At 49.4% G+C, this 19,151-nt stretch overlaps 2 protein-coding genes across 3 annotated transcripts; one reads left to right on the top strand and one right to left on the bottom strand.

The window, feature by feature from the left end:
* Positions 1-345: 345 nt before the first annotated feature.
* Positions 346-10,033, top strand: LOC131086649 (biotin-dependent 3-methylcrotonyl-coenzyme A carboxylase beta1 subunit-like). The gene is made up of 12 exons (XM_058029731.1): positions 346-1,019; positions 2,619-2,815; positions 3,669-3,847; positions 4,651-4,731; positions 4,909-5,087; positions 5,817-6,009; positions 6,950-7,041; positions 7,226-7,382; positions 7,894-8,016; positions 8,389-8,531; positions 8,867-8,948; positions 9,848-10,033. Exons 1-12 carry the CDS (start codon positions 346-348, stop codon positions 9,929-9,931), a joined length of 2,184 nt encoding a protein of 727 aa, XP_057885714.1. The 3' UTR covers positions 9,932-10,033.
* A 28-nt stretch (positions 10,034-10,061) lies between these two features.
* RPE65 (retinoid isomerohydrolase RPE65) lies at positions 10,062-17,445 on the bottom strand. 2 transcript variants are annotated; one of them, XM_058029831.1, is made up of 14 exons: positions 17,387-17,445; positions 16,520-16,602; positions 16,049-16,199; positions 15,619-15,726; positions 15,386-15,527; positions 14,667-14,814; positions 14,322-14,403; positions 13,997-14,129; positions 13,740-13,879; positions 12,777-12,906; positions 11,825-11,939; positions 11,626-11,720; positions 11,424-11,535; positions 10,062-10,963 (listed from the first exon to the last, which is right to left on the bottom strand). In XM_058029831.1, the coding sequence occupies exons 1-14, from the start codon at positions 17,395-17,397 to the stop codon at positions 10,812-10,814; spliced, it is 1,602 nt and encodes a 533-aa protein (XP_057885814.1). In that variant the 5' UTR covers positions 17,398-17,445; the 3' UTR covers positions 10,062-10,811. The 2 variants fall into 2 exon arrangements, with proteins under 2 accessions (XP_057885814.1, XP_057885815.1); XM_058029832.1 differs by lacking the exon at positions 16,520-16,602 and having other exon boundaries at positions 17,387-17,413.
* Positions 17,446-19,151: the final 1,706 nt, after the last annotated feature.

Raw genomic sequence — 19,151 nt, forward strand, 5'->3', positions numbered from 1 at the left:
GTCCCCTGCAGGAACTGGGGTGTCCCCTCACGGTCCCCGGGACAGGGCAGGCACCGGCGGTGTCCCCTCACGGCAGAATGGAGCCAGGGCGTCCCCTCATGTCCCCTGCAGGAACTGGGGTGTCCCCTCACGGCAGAATGGAGTCAGGGCGTCCCCTCATGTCCTCTGCAGGAACCGGGGTGTCCCCTCACGGTCCCCGGGGCACCGGCGGTGCCCTCTCATGGCGGAATGGAGTAAGGGCGTCTCCTCATGACCCGCGCCCGAGGCGAAGGGGCCGCGCTGCCACCCAGCAGGAGGAACCTGCTCTTTAATTCCTATCACTCGTTTTCCCTCAGTTCTGGGGCGATGTGGAGCCCGGGCCTGCTGTGCGCCCTGGGCCGGCGGCGCCCCGGGCCCTCCGTGCCACTGCGGCCCCTGACCTGCCTGTTCCAGAGGGAATATCGAGAGAAAACCCCGATCCGCCTGCTCCAGGGGGAGTATCAGGAACAACCCCTGACCCGCCTGCTCCAGAGGGAATATCAGGAGAAAACCCCGATCCACCTGCTCCAGAGGGAATATCGGGAGAAAACCCAGATCCACCTGCTCCAGGGGGAGTATCAGGAAAAACCCCCGATCTTCCTGCTCCGGAGGGAATATCGAGAGAAAACTCCGATCTGCCTGCTCCAGAGCGAATATCGGGAGAAAACCCAGATCCGCCTGCTCCAGGGGGAGTATCAGGAACAACCCCCGATCTTCCTGCTCCGGAGGGAATATCGAGAGAAAACTCCAATCTGCCGGCTCCAGAGGGAATATCGGGAGAAAACCGCTTTCTGCCTGCTCCAGAGGGAATATCGGGAGCTGCCGCTGCCGAGGCAGCGCTGGGGAAGGACACAGCACCTGCCTCCCTGCCGGTTTTTAAGTAATAAAACCAAATCCAGGCGCCATCCCAAAACGTTCCCTGTTCTAGACGGACGTGTCCCTGCCGTGTACCGACATGTGTTCCAAGAGAATTTAAGGAACAGCGAGGCTTTGATTAAAAGGTAATAAAGCGGTTTTGTGGGGTTTTTAGAGCGCTGCTATTTGTGACATGGTGTAAGAGTCACTCACGGGCACTTTAGGGATTTTTAACATGGTAAAATACTCGCCCCATGGAGCAATGTAGCTGCTCAATGCCTGGAAGGCCAGGTTGGATGGGACTTGGAGCAGCCTGGTGTTCCTGGATGAGCTTTGAGGTCCCTTACGACACAAACCAGTCCATGAAATGTTGACTGAAATACCCAAGGTGCAAACTATTTGAAACAGTGCCATGTGTTGCTTTGCACGTATTGCCAAGAAATACTTTTTCCAGACCTACGTAACATTTGTTGCGTGTTGCATTTTGAATGCAAAGACGTAAATGGTGACTCACACACTCCTGACAGAGTAGGGGATGGGTGCTGCTGTCCATCATCATTTACAGATAAAACGACAAAATGTGTTTTATGCGTTTGTCCCAAAAGATCAGATGGCAAAATTGCAAAGGCCTTTGTTCAGGGGAGTAATCCACGAGCTGGAAGCAAAGCTTTGGAAAACACATTGTGCCCTCCTGTGGTGGCATTGAGGACATGAGTAAAATCCTTTTCCTTCGAAGTTTTTCCAGACTCCATTGTGTGCAGGGAGCCCACCCAGATCACAGAGTCACACCCAAAGCTCTTGGCTGGATTATTCCCAAGAGCAGGTGGAACATGGAGGCTCATGCTGAATTAGGACAGGCACATTATGATAGCCTCATTATTATATATTATATTATTAGCTTTATTAAACAGTTTTTTGGATAACAAAAGTGAAACGTTTGCTTTAAATAATAGACCTTTGCTTTTTACTACACCTTGGAAAAACAATAATCTGAAAATGTGAATTTATCTTAATTTTCATGCGATTTGTGTGAAAACTGTGCAATATATTTAAGCTCAATCTGCTAAAGGGTAGCTTGTAAGGAAAATAGTTTGGGTGAGGAGGGCCCTCAAAGCCCATCCAGTGCCACCCCTGCCATGGCAGGGACACGTCCCACTGTTCCAGGTGCTCTAAACCCTGGCTTTGGGCACTGCCAGGGATCCAGGGGCAGCCACAGCAAATCTGGGAATTCTATTCCAGGGCCCGCTCACCCTCACAGGAAACAATTCCTAGTTCCCAATGTCCCATCCATCCCTGGGAGCCATTCCCTGTGTCCTGTCCCTCCATCCCTGTCCCCAGCCCCTCTCAGCTCTCCTGGAGCCCCTTCAGGCCCTGCCAGGGGCTCTGGGCTCTCCCTGGATCCTTCTCCTCTCCAGGTGAGCACCCCCAGGTGTCCCAGCCTGGCTCCAGAGGGGCTCCAGCCCTGCAGCAGCTCCATGGGTTCCTCTGGACAGGGCAGGATGAGCTTCTCATCCACCAGCACCCCAAATCCTCCCGATCTCCTGTCCATCCCTTCTCCCACAGCCCGTGTTTGTGTTTGGGATTTTCCCAGCCCAGGGCCGGACCCGCACTGGGCCGTGTCGAGCTCCTGAGGCTCCTCCAGCCCCACCTGTCCCCTGTCCGTGTCCCTCTGGAAGCCATCCTCCCCTCCAGCGTGTGACCGCAGCTTCGTTCCCATGAGTGAAGCTTTGGATTTTCCCCATCAGGTACTCGGAGCTGCTGGAGCGGGTGAAGGGAGGAGGGGGAGCAGACGCCGTCCTGCGGCACACGCAGCGCAACAAGAAGCTGTTCGTGCGGGAGCGCCTCCGGCTGCTGCTGGACGATGCGGATTTCCTGGAGCTGTCCCCGCTGGCAGGGCTGCACATGCCCTACGGGAATGTCCCTGCTGCCGGCTGCCTCACGGGTAACGGCGTGCTGGGGGCTCTGGGAGAGGGAAACGGGGGGGAAAGGATGCGTGGAATGAAGGTTATGGGGTATTTTGGCATCTGAAGTGCTTTCCTAGGAAAAGTGAACGCTGGTTTTGTCCAGTTCTTATTCCCAGCAGGGAGGAGTTCAGCCACTGCTGTTTTACCGTAATGGGAGAAACTTTTGAAAGAACAGTCTTTAATTTCTTCTAGATTTAGTAATTCCACTTACCACTCACTAATTTTTGTCTCAAAAGATGTAGGGTGATGTGTCAAATCAGCTGTTGCCTCTTCAAGGAGAGAGGACAAAGTTACTGTGAGAGACAGGAGCTGTGACATACATTTGGAAGTGTTTTTCAAATCACAGACAATTGCATTTTCTATGCAGACATTGTCTCTTTAAACTGGAACAGCTCTTCAAAATGAAATTTCATTGAAGTTCAGTGAAATTCAATTTCATTCAATATCAGCGAAATTGCGTTTTGAAGAGTGGTTCCAGTTCAAAAAGTAGCTAGAAGAACAGTATGAAAACCCTTTTTTTCATCACAGATTGTTAAACTTTTCAGTTTTATAGGGGTAATTTTTAATTGCCTTCCCTTTTATCTCAAGGGATAGTTACAGTGTATTTCTTTCTGTTACATTGTCACCAGAAGTATGTAAATTTATTTGAGGTTTTTCTGTCATTTGGATTATTTTTTAAATACTGTCATTCCAGAGAATTTCATATTAATTTGGAGCTTCTTGATGTAGCATTACTGAGAAAAACGCCTGATAAAGTTAAAAGGTTTGCCCCCCCTTGCTTTACCTATTGCTTTAGAGAGCCCTGATAACTATCTGTGGTACTGTTTGCAGGAATTGGCAGAATCTGTGGGATCTGGTGTGTCTTCTTTGCGGCTGATGCCACTGTGAAAGGAGGAACCATTTACCCAATTGGAGTGAAAAAGCAGCTGAGAGCCCAGGAAATTGCCATGGAGAACAGGCTGCTGTCTGTGCACCTGGTGGACAGTGGGGGAGCCTTCCTGCCCCTGCAGGTACTGCTGGCACTCTGCAGAGCACAAAATAGCAGTGTTTATTTCAGCACCTGGGCTAGCCCTGCACCTCCCACTTGAGCAGAGCTTGGAAACTCCAGTGAGTGTGCTGAGCTGCTTTTGTGTCTGATAAATGAGTACATAGTGGGAGGTGTCTATTTTCACTCCAGAGTCTCTAAAGTGTTGTGTATTTTATTGTCCTGTTTGTGCCAGTGGTGCACTCAGCTCTGTGGCCTTTAAATGTGGAGTTTTTGCAATTCTGACTGCAAAATAAGAATGTGAACAGGTTCTTCTATGAAATGCAGAGATCATCCTGTCACAGAGACTGTAGTTGTTCTCTCTCCAGCGGGGGGCAAGCACACAGGAGAAGTTACCTGGAATTTTAAAGTTAATTAAAGTTATTAAATTTTAAAAGTTACCTGGAAGTTAACCTGGAATTGTATCCAAAACTAAGCAAAAAAGGAAACTGCCGAAGGGATTTCACAGATGAAGTAGAACTACCACCCTTCCCTTCTCCACATTTACGGTCAGTTTGTAGAATATATTGATTTCAGAGAAAAGTCACAAAACTTAACCTGTGCTTTCAAAGCAAATAGGTATTTTTGGGGTATTTGACAACGTATAAAGGAATAAATACCATAATGAATGCTGTATATGAAATATATGAAATATTAATCAGGAGTGATTATTGATGGGGACCTTCCCAGTGTCAGTTTTGGTGTGTTTGGGAATGAATGGAGTAAAGAGGAAGCATCAAGTTTCGTAGTTACCATTAAAAATCCTTTTTTCTTTTCCCTGCCCCTCAGTCAGAGCTGTTTCCTGACAAGATGCATGGTGGCAGAGTTTTCTACAACGAGGCAATCATGTCTGCCATGGGAATCCCTCAGGTACAGTGGCATGGGGGGTGCAAGGGGGTGTAGGGAACGTGTAAATGGGTAGTAAAATTTCTGGTTTTGTTCCCCAAGTGCTGTGATTTAGCACTTTGTGCATTTCTGAAACAACTTTGGGCTTGGCTTTGCCTTTCCTGTCCCCTGTCCAGCACTGCTGTGTGTGTGTCCCCTCAGGTGGCCGTGGTGTGTGGCTCCTGTGTGGCTGGAGGTGCCTACGTGCCCACCATGGCCGAGGAATCCGTGATCATTGATAAAATTGGGATGCTGTTCCTCGCTGGGCCGCCCCTGGTGAAAGCTGCCACGGGAGAAGATGTCTCTCCTGAGGAGCTTGGAGGAGCCAGGCTTCACTCACAGTAGGTGGAGATTTCTCAAAAGCAGGGAATTCAGCACGCTCAGCCTGAAAGGAATGTGGATTGGCATTTCAGAGCAGGGATCAGAGTGGAACCTGTGCTTACACTGGCTTGCCTTCTCAGGTTCAGGGGTTTGGGTTAAATCAGCCAAATGGAAGTAAAATGAGGTTATTGATGGGGTGAGGCAGGGACTGGACAGGTTGGATTTGGATCTCTATTGTTCCACATACTTCTTGAACGACTTCAGGCAAGTAATTTCCTCTGTGCCTCACAGGGAGCAGCTACAGAAAAGGGATGCTATCTCCTCTTTTCCAAGTGTTTTCCAGAATACACATATTTAACCCAATTATGCTGCATGGAATACATTCCTGTCCTTATATCTTGGCTGCAACCACTTAGTTTGAAATAATTCCTGAAGCTTGCTTTCCTCTTTTCCCTTTTGATATTGTCTGCAACAACAGCATCGCAAAAAATAAATCCCAAGGTCTTTCTTTAATCCAGATAAACACAAAAGTCATGGGGAAGATCAACTCCTTACTGTGAATTTGATTTGGGATTGGACTTCCCAGAAATTCCACTGAGTGACTGCTTTCAGCTCATTCATACAGAAACAAATCACACAGTATTTCCACAGGGCATTTGGAGACTCTCAGCTCTTTTCCTAGAGTTTGGGTTTTCTCTCAGGATATAGAACTCATTAATTCAATGCTAATTAATGTCTCTCTCTCCCAGAGTCAGTGGCTGCAGTGACCATTTTGCACCCTCAGAAAAGGAGGCCTATGAGTGCATTCGTAATATTGTCTCTACCTTAAACTGTGAGCCAGTGCCAGAGCAGGACAGGGAGCCTGACAGTCCCTTGTACAGCCCTGAGGAGCTCCTGGGCCTGGCACCACTGGCTTACAGCTACACTCTTCCTGTCAAACTGGTAAGGGAACAGGGATTTCATTCCTGCATCCTTCACTCTACTCTGTCCCACACCTCCAGGTGTTATTCTGAATTATTACCTCATCTGTTGCCAGCCTGTCTTAAGCCTGAAATAAAGCAGGATGGCAACAGTTTATTATAAAAACATTTAAATACCTGAAATCCTGCTGGAGATAAAATAATCCAGATTGTGCCAGTGTTGCCCAGCTGATTCCATGCACTGTTGGGATGCTTGCTTTATGTCTTGCACTGTGTTGGCTGCCTTGAGAGCATACACCCCTTTCATGTCTGTGTTTCCCTTCCCCTGCCTTTTTGTTTTTTTCCCCCAAACATTAAAATAATGTAAAAGAAATGGTGAAATTATTGACTGAAAAAACAACACAGCTCAAATCACACTTGTTTGACGTTGGGATGGAACTAAAGCTGAAGCAGAGACATGCAGAGCTGCCCACGCTGTTTCCTTTGTGTTCTACATGAGATTTTGTCTCCAAGGATGTGAATGCAGTATCTTTTCCAGTGGTAAATCCCTGCACTCGAGGGAATTGACTGTAGAAAGCTTTGAAGGCAGCTTTTAACTGTGTTGGAGAAAAGCATGAGCAATATCAACCAAACATTTCTTACGCACAGAATCTGAAACTGCACACACTGGGGTTTGGTTTTTGCTTTTTTACATTTTTATGCACAGGAACAGCTGTGCTTTGTAAAACTAAAATAATTTTGGAGTTAGCCTTTGTCTTAAAATACACAGTTGGTAATTAAACTAAACACAAATTGGATGGTTTGTGCATATTGAGCATTTAGCAAGTCACCCAAAGACCCTCTGTGCTCATCTTGCATAACTCAGGTCTGCTGCTGTTTGAACAGAGCATTTCTTTTAGCAGAACTCTCCTATTTTCACCTCAAATTCTCTAGTAAAGTCAAGTCTGTGTATTTGTTTGCAGATCCTGAGCCGGCTGCTGGATGGAAGCAGATTCCAGGAATTCAAGGCTGCCTATGGGACAACATTGGTGACAGGATTTGGCCATGTGGGAGGGTATGGCTGGGAACATTCCCCATCCAAATGGCTGCACATGCATTTCTCAACAGCTTTTGTGGCCTCAGCAGGTCCCACACCACTCCAGCCATTCCTAGGGCTCAAGAGGGAGAATCATGGAATTGCTGAGGTTGGAAAGGACCTCTCAGATCATGGAGTCCAACTGTCCCTGTTTGTTCTGTAGGCACTTGGTGGGGATAGTGGCCAGCAATGGGGAGCTGGCTCACGATGCTGCTCTCAAGGGCAGCCACTTTGTCCAGCTCTGTGGCCAGAGGGGAATTCCCATCCTCTTCCTCCAAAACACTGCTCCACAGCCAGCAGAGCCTGCAGGCATCTCACAGGTATGGCATGTTTGCTTCAATGCATTTCCAACAACTCTGAGTTCTTGTTGGGCCTAAAGTTACATTTTCAGAATTATTAACTGTTAGGAAAACTGTTTCTTTAACCACTCTTGATGAAGCTTTGTAATGACTTTGCTAACAGAAAGATTTAAGAACATTCTCACTTGAATTTTAAGCAGGCCTGGATGCTGGTATAAAATGATACTGTTCAGTTAGCAAGGCAAGCTGGAAAGTTTGGGATTTGCAGTGCTTTTTGACATTGAAATACAGGTTATTGATTCCTCTGCTTACTCTGCACTCTAGAAAATTGGCTATTTCTCTTTTGAAAGTGAAGGCATTAAAGCCCAGTAGGATTTGTCCTGGGCTAAGGAAAGTAAAACCTCCATCAGATCCCAGATCTGTTTCTGCAGAATTGTAAATAAATAAATAATTTAGAAATACAAGTTTGTTGGGAGTGGAGGCAATCTAGAATAAAGTCTTAAAGGATCTAAAATACCTATTTTTATTCCAGGCAGAGGCTCATTCCAACAGGCTGAAGGCCCAGGCCTCCATGATGGCTGCAGTTGCCTGTGCTGCTGTTCCCAAAATAACCATTGTCATTGGAGGCTGTTTTGGGAGTGACAGCTACGTCATGGTATGGGTGGCACCAGCCCAGGGCTTGGGGACACACCTGCCACACTGCTCAAGTGTCACTGCATTTCTAAAACACAGCTGGGGAACTGAGCTCTGAACTCATTTTTAAGTAAGAAATGCAACAATGCATGTGATAGCTGAGAAGCAAACATGGAAGAATCAAACATGGAAGTGCTTGGAATTCAAAATGAAATATTAAAATAGAAATATTGAAGGCAGTGGGGAGGTGGTGGTTCCTAGCACAGGGTGTCTGTCCTCATACAAATCCACCTGTGCTCCATCCTGCCTTGCCCTTGGTGGTTTCATCCCACAGACACCTCTTTATGATTCATCTCAGTGGGTTTGTTCTGTTTCTTTGGTTTTTTCCTTGCAGTGTGGTAGATCGTTCAGTCCAAACTTTCTGTTCCTGTGGCCCAATGCAAGAGTTGGTCTTGTGGATTCTCAAAATTTCCCCACAGTTCCACCAGCTGGGGACTGGACAGGAGAGGAACTGGAGCTAAAACAGCTGAAGGCAAAGTAAGGACATTCAATATCAACCTGACAGGGATTTCATGGTTCAATTACCTACTTTTGTTCATCTTATAGAGCAACACGTCCCGACAAATGAAACAAACATGGATCTACTGCAAAAATATTTTAAATTTCCACACAGTTTAATGTCTTTCTGTTAGAGTCTTCCTGTTACTCAGAATGGTCAGCTCTGTTATTTGCTGCTTTCTGACTCATTTTAACAGCAGTGCTGCCCATTCTCTTCAGATGGATGGATTTGCCTGTTTCATCTGTAATTTCTTTTCACTGCTCTGCTGTTTTTATTGTGCTTTTAAGCCTGTTCAATTCTCTGCCCTCTCCAGGTTAGAGGAAGAAAGCAGTGCCTTTTACTCCTCTGCCAGGCTCTGGGATGATGGGATCATCCTACCTCAAGACACCAGAAAGGTGGGTTTTCCTTTTAGGCCATTTTGTTCTCCAATCTCACAGTGGGTGAGCATGACTCACTCAGGGTTGGCAATGTGCTGAATCCAGACCTGGGGCTCCCACTTCTCACTCCATGGAATTTCTCTCTGTAATTCTCATCCTTGCTCTTCCCCATTAGTTTATCAAAAAAGTTTCTCTTGAATTGACCACAGCATTTCCTCACTGAGCCTCTCCTTTGAATTACCACAATTTGAATCTGCATCTGAATCCCTTTTTTCCATATATTTACCCATATCTTCTCTCTTTGGAGTTCAGGCTCCTCAGAATTCCTTTTGTTTCCAAAACATTCTTTTATCCTGGGATGTTGCTTTTTGCAATTTTCTCTTCCTGCTTTAAATTTGCTGTGTGCATTTGGGATGCTCCCCTGCCTTTTTATTGATTTGAAATTGGCAGAAATCCCTCCCTCCATTAGGTTCTTTCTGAAAGCTGCTGCCTTTGTTCTTTTATTTTTCCTTGTTAGATTGTTTATTAGCAATAAAAATCTTCTCTGCACTTCTGAAGTTTGTTTACTTGAAGATCTCAATCTGTCCTGGTTTCAGCTGGGGTTAAATCACAACACAGCCCTTCTAAATATGGTGCCTGTTTTTGGAACTATGTGGATGGTAAATATTTTCATGGAGTTTATGGGAACTTTGATAACAGAGAGCACCAAGAAGTTTCTTTAGTCCTGTAGCCCTGAAATTCCCACTTGATGAGCTACACATGAAAATAAGAGAGAGTTGAACTGTTAATTTTACCTTGTTCAGTGTTCCACAAACAGAAGGAACAAATAAAAATAAGCTCAGAACTAATGAGTTGCACTGGTTGGGATTTGTTTTGTTTGAGGCTCATTGTTTATATTGGTTTTTGTTTTTAATTAGGTGATTGCCCAGTGCTTGGAGATCATGGAACAGAAGAAGTACCAGGCTGTGTCTCCCCGTCCCCATCCCATCATCAGGATGTAACTGCAGCCCCCTCAAACCAGAACCCTCTACCAGAACTCTGAGTATAAAGGTTTTCTAATGCTTTGATACCATTAATAAAAGTGTTGAACAATTGAAGACAAACAAGAATCCCTGATTTTAAATCTGCTGGCAGGAAGTTTTTATTCTCAACAGTAACCTCTTTTAACATCAGCAGAAAGTTTATTTTGGGAGAAGGAAGGATTAAGCTGAACATCTGTAGCACTCTAAGGAAGCAAAGTCAGCCCAAGGGGTAACAATTGCTTGATTTTTTCACGTCCATGTTTTTACATGAAATCCAGAAATCAAGGACACTTGGACAAAAGAAAGGGAAAGGAGCAAACACACAAGGGAAGGTGTGCAGTTTGCAGCCTGGGTGAAGAACAAAACTCTGCCTGCCACCCTCTTGGGATTCCCAAAGCAGCTGTGGAAAACTGCACTGGGATTGCTCTGAGGGTACCACAGCAATTACCAGGATGGTGTTTCAATCCAGAATCATTCAGTTTAGGCTAAAAATTCTCAACCATGTAACAGAGCACAGCCAGTTGTACACTATGTTACCACATCATGTAAAAGTGTTGAGGTTACTCTCTGCTCTTTCAGCTTCTTTCGCTCTGCTGCAGCTACAAAGTTTAATTTTGCATAAACAGAACCTCTCCACCACCCCCAACGTGTGGTTTAACTGGAAATGGTACCAAAGGGTGCATTTAAAAAAATACCTGATTAACCATTTTGAAGAATCATTGACAAGACTGAACTGCTTGATCTGAGTTAAGCAGCCCCACAAATGCAAAGGGCTGTGGAAGGAGTTTGGGTCACCTGTAAACGGAGGCTGCGCCTTTGGGAGCTGGAAGAAGCCCGGGCCAGGTGTCGCTGTTTGTGCTCACGCTCTCTTGAAGAGCCCGTGGAATGTCACAGGAATGTTCACCTCCACCTCGGCCCTGGCCACCTCGCTCATGTCTTTGGCGTTGAGGATGAGGAGGAAGGCGGGCTTGGGCCCCGCCCCCGGGCTGATGACGATGCTCAGCACCACCCCTGCAAGGTGAGAACACGCTGGGTGTGGCCCAGGTGGGCGTGGGCTGTGTCTGACCCCGGCTGGGCAAGGCGAGAGCAGCCCTGGCACTCAGGGCACCAGAAATCCCGGGAGAGTCATCCATGCTGAGGGACAGGGACACAGCACACGCTGCCCAGGGAAGCTGTGGCTGCCCCTGCAACTGCCCAAGGCCAGGTTCAAGGCTTGGAGCAACCTGGGACAGTGGAATGTGTCCATGCCCATGGCAGGGGGTGGAACGGGATGAGTTTTAAGGTCCTTCCCAACCCAAAATTTTATTACTATAGTTTTAGTTTTCCCGTGTTTCCTCAGAAATTTCCCACCAGTGTTCATACCAGTCCCATCTCAGCCCTGCAGCCAGCCTGGCACAGCCCTTCCCAATCCCAATCCCAATCCCAATCCCAATCCCAATCCCAATCCCAATGCCACCACCCCCAGCATTACCATCATCTTCCTCCAGCGCATCCGGGTGGGAAACGAAGATTGGCTCTGACGGGTAAGCATCTGGCTCCTGCCACACCCAGGTCTCCTTGGTTTTCACGTTCAGCTTGCACAGCTAAAGGTGGGGACAGCACACAACCACAGAGCTCAGAAATACTCCTTGTTGTCCCCAAATCGAAGGCATCCCCCGTTGGCTGATATTTACCCTGTCTGGGACAAAGTGGTTCAGCCCCAGCCCGTAGGTGTACGTGTACGGCTTCCCTCCGTACTTCCTGTAGTTGATCTGGGGGAACTCAAAGGCTACAAGGAGAAGTGAATGTGCATAAATGCTGAGGGTTAGGGGGACACGGCGTGCAGGCAGCACGTGGCTGCTGTGGCCTGGGGGAGCCGGGCTGGCATCGTACCGTGCCGTGGCCCTGAGAAAATCACCTCTGGCTCCAGCCAGATGGTCTCGTCACTGCGCAGCGTCGCCGTGGCCGTCGTGTAGGGCAGGGTGACCAGGTTCTTCCCTGTGTCAGCCTGTGACAAAGAGAAACAAATACCCAAGGGATTGGAGAAAAGTTGTGGATTATTTGCACAGAGCTGTAGCAAACAGCACCGAACAGGGAAGGCAGTGATGTGTGGCAGAGCCTCAGGAGTGGCAGGAGGCGACTGCTCCTGTGTGCTTGGCAGTGCTGCAAGAACTGTCCTGATCCTCAGCCTAAACACAGCTTCCCTCCCTGCTGGAGGCATTCAGGGGCTTCATTAAGCACTGCCACGTGGGCTTGCACTTCTCACTTGATCCACAGCCCAGTGAGCTCCGTGAGAGGTCCCCTGCAGCCCTTGGCCCACCCAGCAGCCACCACGAGCAGGGTCATGGAAAGGAACCCAGCAGCTGCCAGCCAGAGAGCTCTGTCTGTGCCAGGCTGGCAGCTCCAGGGACCTCACACCGAGGGCTGGAGGATTTAACCACGCGTGCTTGGGCTGTGGCTGCTCCCTTCTGTGCTTTGAGCAGATCCAGTATTAACTGCTGCCCCACAGGCTCTGCCATGAATAGTAACACGTGGAGTCATCAAAGAGTTTGGGTTGGAAGGGACCATAAAGCTCAGCTCATTTTCCTCACCATGGGCAGGGACACCTTCCACTAGACCAGTTACTCAGAGCTCCATCCAGCCCAACCTTGGACACTTCCAGGGGATGGAGCAGCCACAACCTCTCTTGGCAGCCATATAAATAAACTAGAAAAACATTCATCAGCTAAAGAAAATACAAAGTTTCTCTGAAAGCCCATGCTTCATGTTTTCTCTCTTGATGCAAAGGTTGAATTTGAAGCAAGTGGGGCAGGAGCCTGGCAGGGAGAGGAGCAGCCTGCAGTACCTTGTCGATGCTCAGGGGCAGGACGTATCTGCGGGCCTCGGGCTGCGGCGCCTTCTCCGCCTGCCGCTTCACCTCGTCCCAGTTGGCCCGAAGGTTGGCCAGGTACAGGTAGTTGTAGACAAACTCAAACCTGCACCAAACAGACAAATACAGCTGGCCTTTGCAGGTGTGGGGGAAGTGTAGGTGGTTTTTGCCAAAAATTCATAGAAGCCTAGAATGGTTTGGGTTGGAGGGTTCTTAATGTTTATCTCGTGCCATCCCCTGCCGTGGGCAGGGAGACCTTCCACTGTCCCAGAGTGCTCCAAGCCCTGTCCAACCTGGCCTTGGACACTGCATGGGGCAAAACAGAGTGACAGAAGCCCCAGTCCAGCTCCTCAGCAGAGCTGAGCTGTGTGTGCACCACAGCCCCTGTCACAAAACCCCAGCAACTGCTGTTTTCAGTACAGGCATGGGAAGGGGCTTGGAGCAACCTTGCTCATGCCAGGGAGTGGAACAAGATGAGTTTATGGTCCCTTCCAACCCAAAGCAGTCTGGAATTCTATGATTCTGTGCCAGGATCAGCTCAGCTCAGGGTATCCTGGGTATGCAGCCAACACAGGGTTGAGCTTCATCATTTCAGTGCCACATTTCTGTGTTTACATGAAGAGCAGCATTCAAGCCTCACACACACCCTGCTCATTGCAGCCCCAGGAGCCAGAATAGCATCAACCCTTCACCAATCACTAACATTTCTTAAAGATAAAAGTAAATAACAGATGAATTTTTTTTTTCCTGGAAAATGAGTGTCAAGCAGGCTCCCTGCACCTCTGGAGAGCTCAGTGCTGTGTAGTCTACATGTCACCACGTGTTAGATGTTCAGTGGGTTGGTGGAAGTGCCGGACGTCCCAGCAAGGATGTGCCAGGGCAGGGAGGGGGGGTGTGGTGCAAGGGGCAGTGGTGGTGCCCAGGGAGCCTTGGCCTCACCCCTTCCAGGTGCACAGGTCCACGATCAGGAACCCGTTGTCCTCGTAGGTGTTGATGTGGTGGAAGAGGTTGAAGGCCGAGGTGCGGTATTTGAGGTTGAGGAGCCTGCCTTTCTTCTTCTCTGCCACGTGAAGCCACACCTGCAAAGCACACAGCAGCTGGGCTTAGGCTCAGGGAAATGAAGGTGAAGCTAAGGGACCCCCCAAGCCAGGTCTGGCTGCCCAGTCCAGCCCAGTTTGGGATGAGCCCATGCTTACCCCCATGGTCTCGTTGGACTCGAAGCAGTCCATGTAGTTGGCTCCCCAGAGGCTCCAGGAGGAGAGGAACTTGAGCAGGTTGATTTTCACTGGTGTCTCCACAAACACGATGTAGTTTGGGGTCAGCCCAAAGCTGTGGGGAAAGGCAGGGGAGCACATCAGACTCACTGGGGTCACTTTGGACAAAAACCATGGAGCTGCTTATCTTAAACACATGGATCGTTGCTCAAAATTTATTTTGGTTAATCACCTAATTTTCATTGCTGAATACATGTGAAAACTAGTCCCTGGTTGCAGCTGACCTGCTGACCCCATGGAATGTTACCTGTGGACATAGGAGGGCTTGAACCTGTCACTGCAGGGGAACTGCACCACCACCTCCGACTTGTTCATGGGGTCTTCCTTGTCTGGAATGGGACAGGTGAGAGGTTATGGAGGTCTCACCCACATGTGGGCTGCACTTACAGCCTCTACCCAGCAAATTCCTGCCTTTAACACAAAATTCATCATTTAGAAGCCACCTGGAAATGACTTAAATACAACATTAAAAAAATAAAAATTAAAGGAGCTTAGAAAAAGCTTAACTGGATAACAAAGTTCATTTAAAGGACAAAGAAATGACTCATAAGGGAAAAGTTTCCCAGCTGTCTCAGGGGTGGGATTGACTGACCTGCCTGCAGAGGAGGAATCCGGATGATGTTGTAGGCCAGGGCAAAGTTTTTCCCAAAGCAATTGCCAATGTTGTAAACAGTGCCATCATTCTCAATGTGGGGATGAGCTGTTGCCCCATTGACAGACACATATTTACAGAGATCCACCTGGAGAACAGCAGGGACAGAGTCAGGAGTGAGGTGGGAAGGCACAAGGTCTGCAGGGTGTTGTGAGTCAATGCATCCTTGCTCTGTGTGTGGGAAATTCCTCTCAAAGTCTAAAACTGAGCTCTGATTTGCAAACTCCAACCACAACTTGAAGATGCTGCAGGGGCTGGAGCCCCTCTGCCATGGGAGAGCTGGGGGTGTTCACCTGGAGAGGAGAAGGTTCAGGGGGGACCCTCCCAGTGCCTAAAGGGGCTCCAGGAGAGCTGGGGAGGAACTGGGGACAAGGCGTGGAGGGACAGGAGGGCAGAGTTAGGTGGATGTTAGAAAGAATGTCTGTGAGGGTGGGCAGGCCCTGGCACAGGTGCCCAGATTTGCTGTGGCTGCCCCTGGATGCCTGGCAGTGCCCAGGCCAGGCTGGACACTTGGGGACAGTGGGAGGTGTCCCTGCCATGGCAGGGATGGCACTGGATGGGCTTTAAGATCCCTGCCAACCCAACCCATTCTCTGACTCCATGATTTTCATTTGAGTTTTCTTTCTCCACACCTCTGTCCTGCCAGGACAAAGACCCACCTGCTTGATGGTCTCCAGGGTGTCTGGGTTAATCCTGGTGATGAAGTTGGTCTCAGTGCAGGCATAGTAATCCTCACCCACAGGGTAGACATTCACCAGGGCGTTATCCGTCACCTCCACACCTTTGAAGTAGGAGAAAAACCTGAGCAGAGAAAACCAACAGGCAGTCAGGGGCTCCTGGGAAGCAGAAACTCCATGGGACATCCCAGCAGTGTGTGCACCACCCGAGGGACCTGGAGAAGATGTTCTTGCAGGGGTCTGGGTAGGCGTAGGTGCCAAACTCCGTTATCACGATCCTCTTCTCCGTCATGGCTCGCACGTAGGCGTCGGTCCGGACAAACCTGGGGCCAGGAGGGAAACTCTGTTACACGGGACACCGGGCTGTGCAATTAATGCAAACATTCCTTTGATGAACCCCGGGAGAGCTCTGGCACTACCTCTCATTGCATCTGGAGCTCTCCACAACCTCTCATTGCATCTGGAGTTCTCCACAACCTCACATTGCATCTGGAGCTGGGTTAATGATATCACTGCTAGAGCTCTTCCAATAACCACATGGACTCGAAATAACCAGGATCTCCCACAGACACAGCCTGTTCCCAGCATTTCAGACAAGCAAATGCTTCCTTATTTATTCCTTTTGCTTGGAAAACTGGCTCGTACCTTCGGTGGTAGGTGACATGCCCCTCCTTGAAGTCAAACTTGTGCAGCAGTGCCTGGCCATCAAAGAGATGGTAGAAGGGCTCTGAGCCCACCTCAAACAAGCCAGGACCACATCTCAGGAGGCTTCCTCTCAGCCAGGTGGGAATCCTGCCTGTGGGAGACCCAGCGTTGGGATGGGTACGGCAAATCAGACCAAGGAATTTTCATTGTGACAGTGAGAAAATCAAAACTTCATTTTCTAATTAAGCTTAGTGTTTAAACACAAATGACCTCTTCAAGCTCTGATTTCTTCACACCTGCTGTGGACCAAGACATTCAGTATTGTCTAAAGAGCTCCCCACCCAACCTGGCCTTTCTCTACCCCAGATCACCAGCCCTGTGAGCTCCTTCACATCCAGCCTTGTAAAGCCCTGGCAGCCCCAGAGCTGCGGGAGCAAAGGGGAGCAGGAGGAGATGAGGCCCCAGACCAACCTGTGACGTGGGCAGTCACTGGAGAGGACAGCTCCTCCACTGTCTCAAAGAGCTTCTTGTAGCCTCCAGCAGGATGCTCCACCCTGGAAGGGCACAGCTGGGTGAGCCCGGAGCTGGGGCACAGCTGGGAGCCCCCCCAGGGAGGGATGGATCTTTCTGCACTGGATGATCCATGGCTTGCAAAGAACTTGGGGGAGGAAGGAAGGAGAAGCACCTTTCCATGGGGAAAGGCTCTGAGGTTCCAAACAGCTGCTGAGAACTGTCCCGAGTGTGAGGAGGGACAGGGACACCGAGGGGACACCCCATACTGCAGCCCAACAAACCAGGACACCCAAATCACCAGAAAAGCAAAATCCAGCTTGTATCTCTCAGCTCTTGGAAAAGCCTTTTTAAATTTTTTTCCTTTTTTTTTTTTGAAGCAAAGAATTATTTGTTGGGTTCCAATTCTATGTGCTGCAAAGCCCATGAAGACACACCAGGCACAGGCTGGTGAACTCTGCCCAGATTTGCTGTGGCTGCCCCTGGATCCCTGGCAGTGCCAAGGCCAGGCTGGACAGGGCTTGGAGCACCTGGAACAGTGGAAGGTGGCTCTGCCCATGGCAGGGGTGGCACTGGATGGGCTTTAAGGTCAATTCCAACCCAAACCATTCCAGGATTCTATTACCCTGCTCTAAATTCTGGTCAATCCTCTGGAACCTGGAGGTGAGCCTGTTCCCCCAGACCAGGACCACACCTTGGCATGGGATGTGAGATGGAGACATGGAGACCTCCCCACCTCTCCTCCCCTCCAAACCCCGCTGCCCCCAGCCCCAGCCAGTGCTCCACGTGGGATGTGCTCCCACAGAGAGGAGCCTCAGGGATACTCACTGGCTGTACATCCTCCCTGATGAAGGGCCTGAGCCTCTGGAGCCAAGCAGGGAGCCAGAGCTGTGCTGGGTATTTATGGGGTGCTGAGCCCTGCCCAGGGCAGCCCCATCCCAAAACAGCCCCCACCAATGAGAGCACCCCGGGAACAGAGCCGGCTTTCAGCACCAAAATCCTCCCCGGGCTTTGGGAGCTTTTGTCCTGCTGTTCACACAAAAAGGGGCTTTCACTGTTTTCCTGAGACCTAAATTCTTCCCAAGCAGAAGTGATTACAAAGAAGAAAAGCCCAGGGAGGAGTGGGACGGAGCGCTGGAGCCGTGCCGGGCGCTGGCAGCGGCACCCGGCTCTGCAGGGACCATCCCGGCTCCCCCAGAGCCTCCCAGGAGTGTGTGACACCAGGGACACCAGGGGGGGACAGTGCCAGAGGCAAACATCAGGGAATCCCCCGAGCTGGAGGGACCCACAGGGGTCAGTGATCCTGGCCCTGCACAGACACCCCAACAATCCCATCAGAGCACTGTCTGAGCCCTCCTGGAGCTGCTCTGGCAGCCTCGGGGCCGTGCCCATTCCCTGGGGAGCCTGGGCAGTGCCAGCACCCTCTGGATGAGAAACCTTCCCAAAATCCAACCTAAACCTCCCCTGGCCCAGCTCCAGCCATTCCCTGGGTCCTGTCACAGGGAGCAGAGATTGGAGCTGTCCCTCAGCCCCTGGAGGTGTCCCTCAGTCTCCTCCAGACTCATCATTAGGAACCACCTCTTGTAAGAATGGTTTATTTTTTAATTCATTTATTAAAATAGTTATGAAAACATTTACAAAAATAACAGCGCTGTAAAGAGCAATTTCAAAGATTAACAAGGTCTCTGTTTCCTGCTGTCCCCTCACAGGCAGAGGATGAAGGTGTTTTATCACCACATACATTCAGGTGCTGCTTCCATATAGAAACAGCTCCAGGGACCCAAACTGGGATGAAGGGACAAAGTGACATTAAACATCCCCTGCTCCATTTGCTGCCACAACCAACACATGAGGGTTGGCTCTTTCCCTGGGGTTTTGCTTGTTCCCTTTCAAGGCAGCGTTTCCACTTGGACAAGGGCTCATTTAAGGCTTCTCACAGAAAAACCAGGATACTGCACTGAGATCATGATGAAGGCCTCCCATTAACCCTTTCCATTGAAGAACCATAATTATAATTTCTCTTTTTATTCCCATTTTGGCTAAGGTCTGTCAAAACCTTAGAAGGGAACATTAAATAACCTGGATCAAGAACTGGGAGTAATGAGGGCAGGCCTTTGAAAGCCAAATCCTGGAAATGTGAGCTTCTCACCCAATAAGTTACTTAACTGGAACACTACATAAACAAAGCATTTATGCAACATGGCATGGGGTAGGAAGCACTGGAAGCAAGTTCAGGCAGGTGCTGAGTGCTGGAGGCTGGTTACAGATGTTCCAGGGCAGGAACAGCTGCCCCCTGCCCTGAAAGCACAAAGTTACCCTCAGGACATAAGGCATCATTAATACAGGGTAAAATGAGCCTAATTCAGGTTTCTCTTTTACAAAATCTTTCCCAAAAAAGGAGAAAAATGGTATTTTTTGGGGAGAGAACTGACAGGCTCAGGATCACAGATGTACCAAGGAATCCTGGCTGTGAGGGTGGGCAGGCCCTGGCACAGGTGCCCAGAGCAGCTGTGGCTGCCCCTGGATCCCTGGCAGTGCCCAAGGCCAGGCTGGACACTGGGGCTGGGACAGTGGGAGGTGTCCCTGCCATGGC

Source organism: Melospiza georgiana, chromosome 9, assembly GCF_028018845.1.
Source record: "Melospiza georgiana isolate bMelGeo1 chromosome 9, bMelGeo1.pri, whole genome shotgun sequence".
NCBI lineage: Eukaryota > Metazoa > Chordata > Aves > Passeriformes > Passerellidae > Melospiza > Melospiza georgiana.